Source organism: Sorghum bicolor, chromosome 3 (assembly GCF_000003195.3).
Source record: "Sorghum bicolor cultivar BTx623 chromosome 3, Sorghum_bicolor_NCBIv3, whole genome shotgun sequence".
Lineage (NCBI taxonomy): Eukaryota > Viridiplantae > Streptophyta > Magnoliopsida > Poales > Poaceae > Sorghum > Sorghum bicolor.
This window is the reverse complement of record NC_012872.2, coordinates 10,716,643-10,730,328: the sequence shown is the minus strand read 5'-3', so window position 1 is coordinate 10,730,328 and position 13,686 is coordinate 10,716,643. Positions and strand designations below refer to the sequence as shown.

General features: G+C 41.2%; 2 protein-coding genes across 2 annotated transcripts; one reads left to right on the top strand and one right to left on the bottom strand.

Annotated features, from left to right (window-relative positions):
• Positions 6,270-8,648, top strand: LOC8085810 (putative F-box/FBD/LRR-repeat protein At4g03220). The gene is made up of 3 exons (XM_021457942.1): positions 6,270-7,328; positions 7,858-8,025; positions 8,136-8,648. Exons 1-3 carry the CDS (start codon positions 6,294-6,296, stop codon positions 8,514-8,516), a joined length of 1,584 nt encoding a protein of 527 aa, XP_021313617.1. The 5' UTR covers positions 6,270-6,293; the 3' UTR covers positions 8,517-8,648.
• Positions 8,833-13,129, bottom strand: LOC8074488 (mediator-associated protein 2). The gene is made up of 7 exons (XM_002455344.2): positions 12,923-13,129; positions 12,575-12,746; positions 12,113-12,218; positions 11,936-12,020; positions 11,224-11,307; positions 9,962-10,066; positions 8,833-9,408 (listed from the first exon to the last, which is right to left on the bottom strand). The coding sequence occupies exons 2-7, from the start codon at positions 12,598-12,600 to the stop codon at positions 9,134-9,136; spliced, it is 681 nt and encodes a 226-aa protein (XP_002455389.1). The 5' UTR covers positions 12,601-12,746; positions 12,923-13,129; the 3' UTR covers positions 8,833-9,133.

Sequence of the window (13,686 nt, the reverse complement as noted above, 5' to 3'; positions counted from 1 at the left end):
CAACTTAATATTCATTACCCAAGTTACTTCCTCACGCCTACCCGGAAAGTAACACCCTACTAGTGGAGGTCCTGCTAATTAGTCAAGCCAGAGCCCATATAGCTTGGAGCTGCACTGTAAGTCCCAGGGGGCCGCTCCCTGACTAAGTCCTTACGGAGAGCAGAGACGGGTACGCCCGGCAAACCGGACCACCAACAGCACCCGCTCCCCCTGTCCTCAACCAAAACACGATGCTCGCAAGCACCGCAACATCTCCATCACCGAAGTGACCATTGTTCACCATTTAATCATTAATCATCATTGAAGAATTTATTAAGCAAGATCATTATTTTTATTATTATATAGATTAGATGAGTAGAGCAACTAAGCATATCTACTGTTCACTATACTACCCATGTATAAACCCAGGCATACAAGGAATATAGTAGAAGACTAGTCATGTCCTTAGGGTTTGCAATATTAAGACACATGCAATGGAAAGTAAATGTATTTAAAGTTCATAGGTACAATATGATCAAAGGGTGCCTGCACTTGCCTTATTTCCCCAAAGTATAATTGCTCAGAAGTCTTCAATTTCTATCTCTGATCTTTAGCTTCTGCTATGCATATTGGTCCTCAGCTCCGGGTCTTCAGCGCTATTGAACCGATCTTCAGCTATTCGCGGGCCACATCAAACCGCAACACAAGCAAACACACTAGAAAGCAAACAAACAAGCACATAACTACTATGAACACACACCAAACAAAGAAGACACTTTGAGAAGCGGGCACTAAATGACATAGCTCGATATTACGATCGTAAAAGCGCAAGAACAACAGAAAGCGGAGCTATCAATAAAGAGCTACCGTTAGCAAGGACATGTCCAATGAGATGTGTGCGACATAACAGAGAAGACGGGACTATAAGCTTAATTTATTTTAGTTAATGAAATAAGATTGGTCATTTAAGAGAAATATCCTAATGTTGAATTAACCGAATTAAATTACAAAAGTCGAAGTTACCCTTGGACATATTTTTATTTATAAATACTTTAGAGTATTAAAGTCATTTAAGCATTTATAATTTTAGAAGACATAAAACATGCAAGAGCAACTACTTGATTCACTATGTATATATTCCGAGGTTGATCTAAGCAAGTCATAATTGAAACGTCATTTATGTTGATGTTAATCATATTAACATTAATTATAAAAGGCTAAAGTAGTTGAGTTGATTTTAATTCAAAAAAACATATTAGATAAAAATTAACCAAATTAATTATACGATTCATGTTTGACTAAATAAACTGTACTTAAGAAACATATAAGCTAATATTAGCACTTATTTATTCATAAAGGTTGAAATTATAAACTTAAGTCACTTTTAATTTAGAAGAGCATTCACTAATAATTAACCAAATTCATATGATTAAATTTATAAACACATAACATGGTAAATATCATAACTTACATCAAAGCAACGAGAACGGAATTATAAAACCCTAAATCACTTTTTAATAAAACTATTAAATAGTTATTAATCAAATTACATTCAAATAAATAATTAATAAAAGAGTTTTATTAAATTTACTTCTACTGTGTAGATCATGACAACACAAATCTAAGGCAACAAGAATCGTTCGAAACGGACTTAACCGTGAAACGCTGAAGATAAAACGATTAAATAACTGCTGGGTGGCAAACTCGTAATTACCGTCATCTTCAACCTCGGTCTGTTGGAGATCGTTGCCATAGCAGCCATGGTGCGCTGCACCCGCGCCGGATGCAGGGGCCTCGGCCGCGGGTTTGCTGGCCGGCAACGGCGCGCAGCCACGCGGCAGCGCTAGGCCACGACGGTGCAGGGCCGAGGTGAGGCCGGCTGTCCTGCACGCACGTGCACAGCACGGACGGCGGCAGCCTGCTGCTCCTGCGCACGCGAACGGCGCGGGACGAGCAGCGTAGGACCGTGAGATGGGGCGGCAGCGGAGGACGGGGTCGCGTCGGATGGCGGCGCTTGACGTCGGGACGGCCGGGAACGAAGATGAGGGCCGGCCATGGATGAAGTTCGCCGGAAAAGAGAAAGAGAGGTTAGGGAAACGGTAAACGGGCACGGATTTGCAAAACGAACAGCGTGCCGGTGTAGAGGACAATGAGACGAACCTCGGGATGGTGACGGTTTCTGCTGGAGATGCAGGAGATGGCCGGAAACGCTCGCCGAACGTTCGCCGGAAAAGTTCGCCGGAAACGAGATCCGAAACTTCGGCGATGGATCTACGAAGCTACGAGCGGCGGCTCGTAAAAAGGGTCGTACTTCTGAAATCAGCGCGTCGAGGGCTACGCCGGCATATATATAGGTCTAGGGTTTGGAAAAGTTTTAGAATTTCTTAATTTCGGGATTTTAAATAAATTATTTTCAGTTCCAAAATAATTCCAGAAAAAGCTGAAATCATTTTAAATCCCTGAAAAATATTTTCAAAATTCTAAAAATTAAAGGAAAACTTTTAGAGATATATTGAGAGTTGATCAATCCAAATAAAGTTTTTTGGTGCCTATAAAAAAGAATTTTAGAGCATATAAAAATAGATTTTGTTTTAGGAAAAATGGGAAAAAGCTCGAAAAAGTCTAGAAAATTATCGGAAAGGATCGGACGGCATCTAAACGTGTTTTTAAAATCTTAGCACACACAAAAACAATAAACTCAAGTAATAGACAAGCATCACATCAACTAAAGCTCGTCTAATTAATTCCAAAATATTTGAAAAGCACCATTTTTCTTTGATAAAAATATATAGAAATCTATACTATTGTTGGCAAATTTTATCCACATATTAAAACCATTCATTTTATTTAGTATTTTCTAATAACAACCCGAAATAGAAATTTTGGGGTGTTATAACTTTTCAAGATTCCCCGTCACAACGAATATTTAGACACATGCATGGAGTATTAAATATAAACAAAAATAAAAACTAATTGCACAGTTCGGTCGAAATTTACGAGACGAATCTTTTGAGCCTAGTTAGTCCATGATTGGACAATAATTACCACAAACAAACGAAAGTGCTACAGTGCCGCGAAAAAATTTCGCCCAGGAACTAAACAAGGCCTCTAGCCACTTCACAAGGAGTACTCTACCTCAAAAAATTGGCTAGAGTGGAATAGATCTGGCAAAGAGCAACTTCAAGAGACTATCTAAATCCTTCCTAAGACCTCGTTTAGTTCAATCTTTTAAGCTTAATTAGTCTATAATTGGATAATAATTGTTAAATAAAAACGAAAGTGCTACAATAGCGAAATGTAAAAATTTTCGCGAACTAAACAAGGCTAGCCACTTCACAAGGAGTACTCTACCTCAAAAAATTGGCTAGAGTGGAATAGATCTGGCTAAGAGCAACTTCAAGAGACTATCTAAATCCTTCCTAAGACCTCGTTTAGTTCACCTTAAAAACCAAAAACTTTTGAACCTAAAAGCATTAAATATATAGACGAAAACAAGAAATTATTGCACGGTTTATCTATAAATCGCAAGATGAATCTTTTGAACCTATTTAATTCATGATTGAACAATAATTATAAAATAAAAACGAAAGTACTACAGTACCCAAAACCCAAAAAATTCAGAACTGAACAAGGCCTAAATGCTAGGGATAGAGATTTTGGTGAAAAAAATACTCAACAGTTTGTCTAAATGGTTATGTAAATATAGCCATCTGAAGATGCTCTAATAGATCAGATCACTGTTGCTCTCTCCATTCCAAATTATAAAACATTTTAGTTTTTCTAGATATGTTGCATTTGCTATACACATAGATATACAATATGTCTAGATATTAGTAAAAACAATATATTTGGAAAAGTTAAAATGCGTTATAATTTAGGATAGTATTAGCTAGCACACGGATAACAACTCTCCATATAGAAATGGTAAGGGCATTTCATTAGAGGAGAAGTCATACAAGAAAAAAAAACTAACCATTATTTCCTCTCTATCCATTGCTAAAAAAATCTATATCAATTCAACGGCACTTTAAGGGGGTGTTTAGTTTCCCTTTCATCCAAAAAATATAGATTTGGTATATCATTTTACATAAGGGAACTAAACACTATACAAAATTTTTGGCAAAAAGGTAGTTATTTTTTATTTTAGATTTTGGCCTCAAGATGTCAAAGAAAAAGCCCAAATGTGCCTCAAGAGGCCATAATAAGGATAATAAATTATGTATTTTGGATGGACTAGGGGCCTTATTTAGATGTGAAAACTTTTTAGATTTTGCTATTGTAGCACTTTCGTTTGTTTGTGGCAAATATTATCCAATCACAGACTAACTAGGGTCAAAAGATTCGTTTCGTGATTTACAGACAAATTGTGTAATTAGTTTCTGTTTTCGTCTATATTTAATGCTTCATGCATGTGCCGTAAGATTCGATGTGACGGAGAATCTTGAAAATTTTTTGGTTTTTTGGGTTAACTAAACAAGGCAACATAACCCTGAAAATTTTAGCATTTTGCATTTCATCATTTCAAAGTAGTTAGTATTTTGTATTTCATGGGGACTGAACATGCCCTAAACACCAATCTATTGATGCAAGTTTTATATCCTAGACTTCAAAATATTTTGATCTATTGTTGGTAAAAAAAATTGTAATTTTTGATTGCCAGCATGATGAGGGGCGGGGCCAGGATTTAAACATAGGCGGGTCATTCAAAATAACAACCAATGATCATGTATGAGAAGATACACACACGACTAAAATATATACATTAGAATTTTTTACATGCCCAGACGACTATGCAGAAATGTTCATCTAAATATTATAGTGTTTCTCTTTTATAAAATAAAAAATAAATTTGCACTTTGCTGACGAGTATGGGCGGCTGCCCGGGTTCACTAAATGGTAGTTTAGCCACTACAATTGTACTGAGTATACATAAAAAACAAATAAAAGAACATTGAATATCTAGGTCTTTAGTGTTCACACAATCAATCTAATTCTTAGGCCATAAAAAAGAACTACATGAACAAAGAAGATAAAAAAGATAATAGAAAGACTAAATCTAAATATTATAAATGCTATGACATTTCAATAGGCGGAGAGCAAACAAGAAAGCACTAATTACATTTAACCATGAGGACGAACTAGATATTTTTATAGAAAAATGATAAATAAAACAAACAAAAGAGATTGCGAAAATAATGAAAAGCTAAATTTTAATTATATAAGATACTAATAGAGAAGAAATTTTGGATACAAATAATACCATTAACTAGGTAATTCAAACATTTAGTACCTCATTAAGGGGGTGTATTAACGGGGGCATGACGTCTCTGCCACTGAATATGATTATCCTTTCTGAATGATATTATTTGTGCAAGCTAACCGGTAATCCATAAACTACTCCCTCAGTTTTAAAATGGTAATTTTATATTTCGTACTTAAAAAAGTCAACTTACATAAACTTTGACAAAAATAATATCAAATTATATACAAGCTTAGGACATAAAACTTATCAATAGAAATGTATTAAAACTGGCTGTGTGATGATCAAAATCTATTATATTTACACCCTGTGTTGCTGTATTCAATTTCATTTCACCATAACTAATTTTTATGCGCTACTAATTGTTAACTGGCTGTATCAGTAGGTTTGACTGGTTGCCTAGCAAGCCTCCTTGTCTTGCAAGCAGGCGCGCCAACGACCTGACATGGGTCTTTATTAGTTTGTGAACAATTTTAACTTTGGCCTTGTTGTGTAAAGATTTTGGATTTTGCTACTGTAGCACTTTCGTTTATTTGTGATAAATATTATTTAATCATGGACTAACTAGGATCAAAAGATTCGTTTTGTGATTTACATGTAAACTGTGCAATTAGTTTTTATTTTTATCTATATTTAATGCTTCATGCATGTGCCGAAAGATTCGATGTGACGGGAAATCTTGAAAACTTTTTAGTTTTGAAGGTGAACTAAACAAGGCCTTTGGTTGTTATAGCATTTTCGTTTTATATTTAATTATAGATTAATTAGATTTAAAAAAATTATTTTATAAATTACAGACAATTTGTATAATTAATTTTTATTTTTGTCTATATTAATGTTCTATGTGTGTCTAAATATTTGATATGACAGGATATTGAAGAACAGAAACCACAACTCTGGCGAGTTGTGTGCTATGGTGGCTTTTTCCCAATCTTGCGATGTAAGCTGCTAGTACTAGTACGCTGCCGAGTGGTATAAAAGGTTTTGTGAAAGCACCCAACACGTCTGAACCAAAGTGATCCCGCACCGCACTCGCATCCCACCGCCGCTTGACATGGAGATGCAATGGCGCCACCGGAGCAAGCGTGGTGGAGCCATCAAACAGGAGGGGGAGGACTGGCTGAGCAGGCTCCCCGACGACATCCTCCACTCCATCCTCCGTGGCCTCCCGCTCAAGCACGCCGCGCGCACCAGCGCCCTCTCGCGGCGCTGGGCGCGCACGTGGCTCCGCGCGCTCGCCTCCTCCCGGGCCCTCGACTTCACCGACCGCGACTTCGCACGCGGCCAGCAGGCGTCGTCGCGGGCCGCGGCCGCGGCCGCGGCCACGGTGAGCTGCTGCCTCCGGCTCCACGCCGAGCACGGCGCGCCGCTCGACGTGTTCCGCGTGGCGCTTATGTCGCCGGCGCCGGGCACGTTCGAGCGGGACGTCGTCGCGTGGGTCGCGTCCGCCGTGGCGAGGGGCGCCAGGGAGGTGGAGGTGGACCTGACGCGGCCGCCGACAAAAGGGGGCGCCGTTGACGAAACCGCGGCGCTCGTTGAACTCCCCGGCGACCTGTTCGTGGCCACGAACTCGCTGGCGCGCCTCGCGCTCGGCGGGTTCAGCCTCCGCGCCGTCCCGGGCGGCGCGGCCGCCGGGCTCGCGGGTCTCCGCTCGCTCTCCCTCAGCCACGCCGACGTCGCAGACGAGGCGGTCCGGGACGTCGTGTCCAGCTGCCGGGCGCTCGAGCACCTCAGCCTGAGGAGCTGCGGCCTCCTCAGATCGGTTAGGATCGCCGGCGCCGCGACGCTGCGGGCCCTGGAGATCGTGCGCTGCCCGGCCGTGCGGGAGCTCCGGGTCACCGCACCGGCGCTCGAGTCGTTCGCCTTCCACGGCGACACCGTCGGCGACACCGTCTACTGGGACGGCTACGGCGACCCCTATTCTGCCGTCGACCTGGGCTCCACGCCGGCTCTGCGGGACGCGTACCTTTCTCACATCGGCTTCGACGACGACGTGAACGCGTACCAGGATCGCGAGTACGTCTACTCCAACTTCTTGAGCTGCGTCGCTCATGCCCGGGCTCTGACGCTCTGCTCCGTCGGCTTGCTGGTATGAAATTTAAATTAAACTAGGTGAATTCCCCGCGTTGCTGTAGAATTTTTTTAAAGGAAATTATTTGATACATAGCATTACTATATGATATTAAGTATATTATATATATATACATATATATGAATTTAACTTGCATGTATTTTATTGTATTAGATCTAATAAAAAAACTGCTAAGCTAATAGAAGAAAAACTATTATTTGGTTACATCATTGAGGAATTGGTGATGAAACAAATAGTGTATGTACATGACTTGTATGTTAATAGATTAAAGATTTAAAGTATTTTACATGATATAGATGACATGGTCAATTTTTTTTGTAATTAGTATGTGATGACATGGACTTAGTGGGGAATGATGTGGACACCTTGCATGAAGAGATAGAACATTTAGTGGGTCACTTAGTGGGAAATGATGTGGACACCTTGCATGAAGAGAGAATTCATCTAGTGGGTTTAGCTTTAGAAGAGTATAAGATTGTGGAAATGCCATGGAATTTACTGATCACTAATTGTACTCGCGGATCAGCATTTGTGGGCACAGCTAGGTTACGATGAGGGTGTGGAAATTGATATGACGAACATACAAGAGCTGCAGCTGCTGCTGTCCTCGGAAGGTGAAGGTGACGACCTGCAGAGCTTCGCCTCTTTCTTCCAGATCAACCCGCTTCCACTCCTGGACCGCTTGTTCGTCAACGTAAAGCTCTGCCTTTTTGCTGCTGCCCATCCTCCAAATTTGCACGTGCGACGGTTCAAGCGAATACTACTATTTCTGAACCGGGACATTTTACTTTGTGAAACCCGCAGCTCCCCAGCGACACTACCGATGCAAGCGACGCGGCGGCAGCACTGGCCGGCGAGGTCGTCGACGACTCAAGAATGGTGATTCCCTACATCGACTTCGTCCTTGACCACCTGAGCTTCATCAAGCTGGTGAATTTCAGAGGGACGAGGTTCGAGCTGCAGCTGCTCGCCTTCCTCCTGAAGAGGGCCCCTGCCCTGGAGAAGCTGGTGCTGGTCACGGTGGGAGAAGAGGGACGAGCTCCGGTAGACGAGCACATCATCCAAGGCTGGGTGTCGGTGATGCAGAAGGCGTCGCCAGAGGCTCAGCTCACCGTGTGCAGGTCGAGCGAAGATCGCAGCCAAAATCCTGTGCACACGAGGTTCTACCACGTACTCGAAGAGTAGTAAGCGCGCACCATTTGATCTCTCAACATCTGCACTCCGTTGAGAGCATTAGGTGGCGACAATGCGATGCTGGCATCGTGGACAATAATGTCATGCTGTACTTGCAGCTGTAGCTTCAAGAACTTTCACCTTTTACGCACTGGCGCACTGCAGCATTTCAGAAAATCAGGATGCCCAGCTCTATTATGATAACTGAATTAATTGACTACTGTAATGCTGTAACGGTTGTCAACAGAATTGTTACCAATTTGAAATTAGAAGACGTCCGAGCATTTATGAATTTATTAACGAGTTTAGCAGTGGCATGATGCTCAGGTTAACGAGAACAAGGAACTCAAAGAGGCTTTCAGATGCTCACGCAGCAATAGCACTATAGCAGCTGCTAGGATTCTGCTTTCAGCTCAGCACACCAACAGGAACAACCCAACATAAGCCTCAGGTATCGTATCATCCGATCCGGCAAACAACACCTCACACTCCAGCAAAACATTCTCAATGGATAAAATTTGAAACCAGAAATGCATGAAGAAACTTGAACGTGAACTTCCAGCACAGCTCCTCAGCTACTGATAGTTCAAGGGAAATTGATCTCTTGCCAAGTTGACACTACTACAGTACTACTCCACGATCTTAACCTTCTTCCTCTTCTTCTGTGATTTTTCTGATGGCGATTGTGGCATCTTGGAGGCCATGTTGCTCCCCACGCCTCCAGCCTGAGATCCTTGCGAGGACTTGCCTGATACATTTGAGTGCCCCAGGCTGCTTTCATCCTTTCTCTTTCCCTTGTGTTTGGATGTCGGCTCTGCGCTCCTTTGGCCCAGTGAAAGCGCCGAACCTTGGCTACTGCGGTTCTTTGATGCACTAGTGAACCGAGACATGGTCTTCTTAGAACCTGTGAAAGTGGGAACACGGGCAACCACAGTTCAACAAAGATGTCCCTTAGGAAAAGAAGAAGAATGGCATGCAAGAGAACTGGCTGCATTTCTTTTGACTGATGCAAGTTACAGGAAGGAGGCATCGGTTATCAGTAAACTCAAATGGATAAGAGTATATCATCAAAACATTGTACGCCAGAAAGGTTACTAAATTTTATGGATATTTTTGGCCAAAGTCCATACTCCTTAACTTCTTATAGTGTATCTACTTTTCTTAGGATAAAAGAGCAGTTTTTTTTAACTAGCATTGGAAACATAAATCAAGAAAAAAGTAGTATGCCTAGCGGTTCCCAAAATAGATGATAATACAGTTGGACGAGACTTGTCTTTTCTTTGTTGATCAGTTTTGACAATAAGAATTTCAACAGAAAACCAAGCAGTGATTAAACAGTCAGACATGAAAGACCCCAAGTTCGACCAGTATCTATCCGCAACACCATATCCTGCCTAACTTGGCTAGCAGTAGAAAGGTGCGATCAGCGAAGAAAACATATGTTAAGAAAGAATTACCTGCAGATTTCTTAATGCTAGGAGTAAGACTCCCAAAACTTGGTTTAGCCAATTCCTCAGGTTTAGGATAATGAACTAAAGAGACTCGCCGTGAAATCTTCCCCACTGTATTTCATTTGTTTGTCAGTGAGAAAAATGTTTGCATAAAAAGAACATACAACATGAATTGTTGGTGAGAAAAGCCAAAATATGCCTCTAACACAAGAAGGTGATGGTATTTTCCTCTAGTATTGCCAAAACCATTATGATTTTTAAGCAGAGTATGTTTATCTTGTAGCCCTGTTTTCTTTATGAGCTTCTTTAAAAAAATCTTAAACATAATTACTACAGATTTCACACACCAACTTAAGAAAGAGAACATTGATTTAGACTAATTTCCATGTTTTACATGATCAAATGATAGCAGTGGTGAATCCAGAATTCAAAAACAGTGGGGCCAGGTTAGTTGATTTTAAATCAATTAACACAAGAATTACACAATTAACATATATATAATTGCAGATTCTATGAAGGTAAACATATTTTGGCAAAACATGTGGGGCCAAAGGGCCCCACAGGTTATACATAGATCCGCCACTGATAGTGCCATGCCAGTTGTTTTCATGATCGGGTCAAACTTATGCCATGAGGAATAGCAATGATTCATCAGAATTACAACAATAACGGTTTTAGTGAAGACATATTCTTCATCAGTTGGCAGGCATATGATCCAACTTCCACATTTCGACTGTTATATTTCAACAACATATCCCATTATCCCAAGATATTACTGAGTCTCAGTTGCTATCGTTAAATAAACAGAGAACTATAAGTGTGCCTTATCTCCAAGTTTGACACTTTGAGATAATAATCTTTCAAAGATGGGAATCATGTCCTATTTCTCCTCTTCCTATTTCACTATGTTCCTTAAAGATCAAAACCACCCAAACTAACAAGTAGCATTAGTGCACTGCCTTGGTAACATAGCAGACAAAAAAAAAAAATTTCAAAACTCAATATGACTTTGCATAGTCCTTTTTGTTTGTAGCAGAAGGGTCATAATATACACAAAACAGTAATTAGTGCTTCAGCAAATGGCAAGAAATAAGAGTTTATATCAAGAGCAAGCCATCAAATGCAGTGCCATATGGCTTGTCAAACTAACCCAAGAAACCAAAAATGAAGATATGCAGCACTATTTTAGTAACATTTTTATCTAATAGAAGAGGCAAAATCATCTGTGAGTCACACAATGAAAGGAATTAGTTGGTATTTCATCATACCAGGCTTTGTTTCTGACCCTGAAGGCAGGAAGACAGTTGCATCTGGCTTCTGAGCTGCAAAGCTCACAAGCTCATAAGATTTTCCTGGCAAAATAAGTGCATTAGCAGCAGCTTATATGTCTTTGTGAAACAATTTCAATTATTTGACACAACAATTGGAAAAAATGATGTTTTCCACATGACAACTGACTGCAGTAACGCTACTTACTAATGGGGTGCTATGAGACATAAGTCCATGATAAAGATGACAAGAAAATTTCATTTCACTGATCAAACTTTTAAATTTTGATGATGAGCATTGTCTTATTTACAAAAAAGACTGTAAGTCATACCCTCTTGATTACAATTTGTATTCTAAAGAACCCATAAATAATAGTTCACCACGTAATGACATAAGGATTATACAAGGAAATTGGTAGAAGAATAGTTTAACCACAAACTAAAACTCCAGCTGTTTAGGACTTTAGGTTTAGGTTATGAAACACTAATAAATATACAAAAAGAGATCGGGACACAATCTTTGCCATGGAAATGCAATTATTTGCATTGATGTCTCTAGTATTAGGATATAGATTTTCGGGGAAACCAATCTTGCCAAAGTTGTAGTGAACGATACCCAAAACATAGTATGAGTAACCAGAAAGATGAAATGCAACTAAACCATATAAACAAGTCAAAGAAACTTCAAAACAGTCCATATCAGCTAAGTTACCCGAGGAACTTTCCAAGCTGCCCAAGTTTCCATCACTACGGAGCTTGAGAGAAAGCTCTTTGCCATGAAAATCCAAAAAATCTATCTGCATTGTCACAACGAAACACTAAGATATCAAACACCCAAGATTGCAGCACATTATAAGAACACTACCAGGGTGCAAAAGATCGATGTTACCTGGTCTTTAGGCCACTGAATTAACCAAAACTCTGTCGAGTCTGTTGGTGATATGTCAAGCATGGCTTCTTCTTTGACCTCCTCAAAAGCTGGTCCAGGCTCATAACTACAGCAGTTCACGCAAAGTTCAGATGCCAAAGAATAAAGAATACAAGTAGACAAGGTGCACTGTCGAAAGTATACTGTAACTCAATTTGTGGCAACCAGGCTAGCTGAACTTGTTAAGCTGTATGATAGGAAGAAGACATGCACAAGGTAAGTGGTACTCCTACTCACATTGGACTAAACGGGCAGGAAAAAGTACTAGTTAAATGCAGAGAAAACAACGAATTGCAATTACACTGCTGTCATTCAAAATGATATAACTGCTCCAGTTCATTCAGAATACTGAGCACTCGAGGCGTCCCCATTCACACCAATCATACCACCGGAGTAACAAACAAGGGAATGTCGATATCATACCGGACTCTTGGTGTCGCCTTCCCCATCTCCACCGCGAGCCAAGGCTCTTACGATGCCTAGCCCGCACAGGCGCGATTGACGCGGTTCAGCTGAACTCCCCCAATGTAATTTGAGGAAATTAACTGCACCCACCGCCTCAGTGGATTGATCTCGCGCACTGAAGAACAAGAACCTAATCGAACCAAGGATGGATGATTAGATTAGCAGGGAACCAAGCATCAAAGGAAATTGGAACCGATCGAATGAAATGAATTGGACTTGGTTCTTGGTTGCTCTCAATCATAGCAGAAAACAAAAGTTCCTGCAACAGTGACGTGAAGAACCACGCGGACGCGAGTCTAATAGTACCTGAGGGGAAGGAGAGATAGACGCCCACTCGACGAGAGGAGAGGCTTCGGTCGACGGGGGCGGGGCCGCGGGGGCTTCCTGTGCTCCTACGCCAGCAGGCAGCGGTGCGTGCGGCCGCCGGTGGTGGAGCGAGGCGGGCGGAACGGCAGTGAGCCAGCAGGAAGCAGAGGAAACCCTAATCTGGGCTTCTGTTGCCCATTACGCCGTGTCTCCACGGGCCTAGCAACAAGGTCAGGCCCACTGGGCCGTCATGCCGTTAGCCTCGTGCGCCCCTTCCTACGGCGTTTTTTTTTTTTGAGAGGTGCTTTCCACGCTTGCCACGTGGTCCCTTCCTACGGCGTTGTACCCGTACGTACGCCGCGTGCACGCTCTACTCTACGTCGTCTCCGAGCCGTATACAGCATCCAGGCCCGGCCGGTTCATGATCAATATGGGTGCATTATTGGTCATGTGATGAACTATTAAAAACAGGCTATATTGCGTGTTCCACTGAGGCCTTGTTTAATTCATGCAAAAACCAAAAAAAATTCAAGATTTCTTGTCACATCAAATCTTGTGGCATATGTATGAAGCATTAAATATAGTCAAAAATAAAAACTAACTATATAGTTTGTCTGTAAATCGCGAGATGAATCTTCTAAACCTAATTAGTCCATAATTCGACAATATTTGCCACAAACAAATAAAAGTGTTGCAGTATCCTAAAACTTTTCATTTTGCCAACTAAACAAGGCCTCACAAACATTGAAACATGCATGTGCTGA

What these genes read in the sequence shown, in the direction of transcription:
- LOC8085810 (XM_021457942.1), top strand. Translation starts at nt 6,294, where the DNA reads ATGGAGATGCAATGGCGCCACCGGAGCAAGCGTGGTGGAGCCATCAAA. An exon ending in TCTGCTCCGTCGGCTTGCTG is followed by an intron (nt 7,329 to 7,857) that starts GTATGAAATTTA and finishes CTCGCGGATCAG; the next exon opens with CATTTGTGGGCACAGCTAGG. An exon ending in TGGACCGCTTGTTCGTCAAC is followed by an intron (nt 8,026 to 8,135) that starts GTAAAGCTCTGC and finishes TGAAACCCGCAG; the next exon opens with CTCCCCAGCGACACTACCGA.
- LOC8074488 (XM_002455344.2), bottom strand. Translation starts at nt 12,600, where the DNA reads ATGGGGAAGGCGACACCAAGAGTCCG. An exon ending in AAGGCGACACCAAGAGTCCG is followed by an intron (nt 12,219 to 12,574) that starts GTATGATATCGA and finishes GAACTGCTGTAG; the next exon opens with TTATGAGCCTGGACCAGCTT. An exon ending in AGGGTCAGAAACAAAGCCTG is followed by an intron (nt 10,067 to 11,223) that starts GTATGATGAAAT and finishes AATGAAATACAG; the next exon opens with TGGGGAAGATTTCACGGCGA.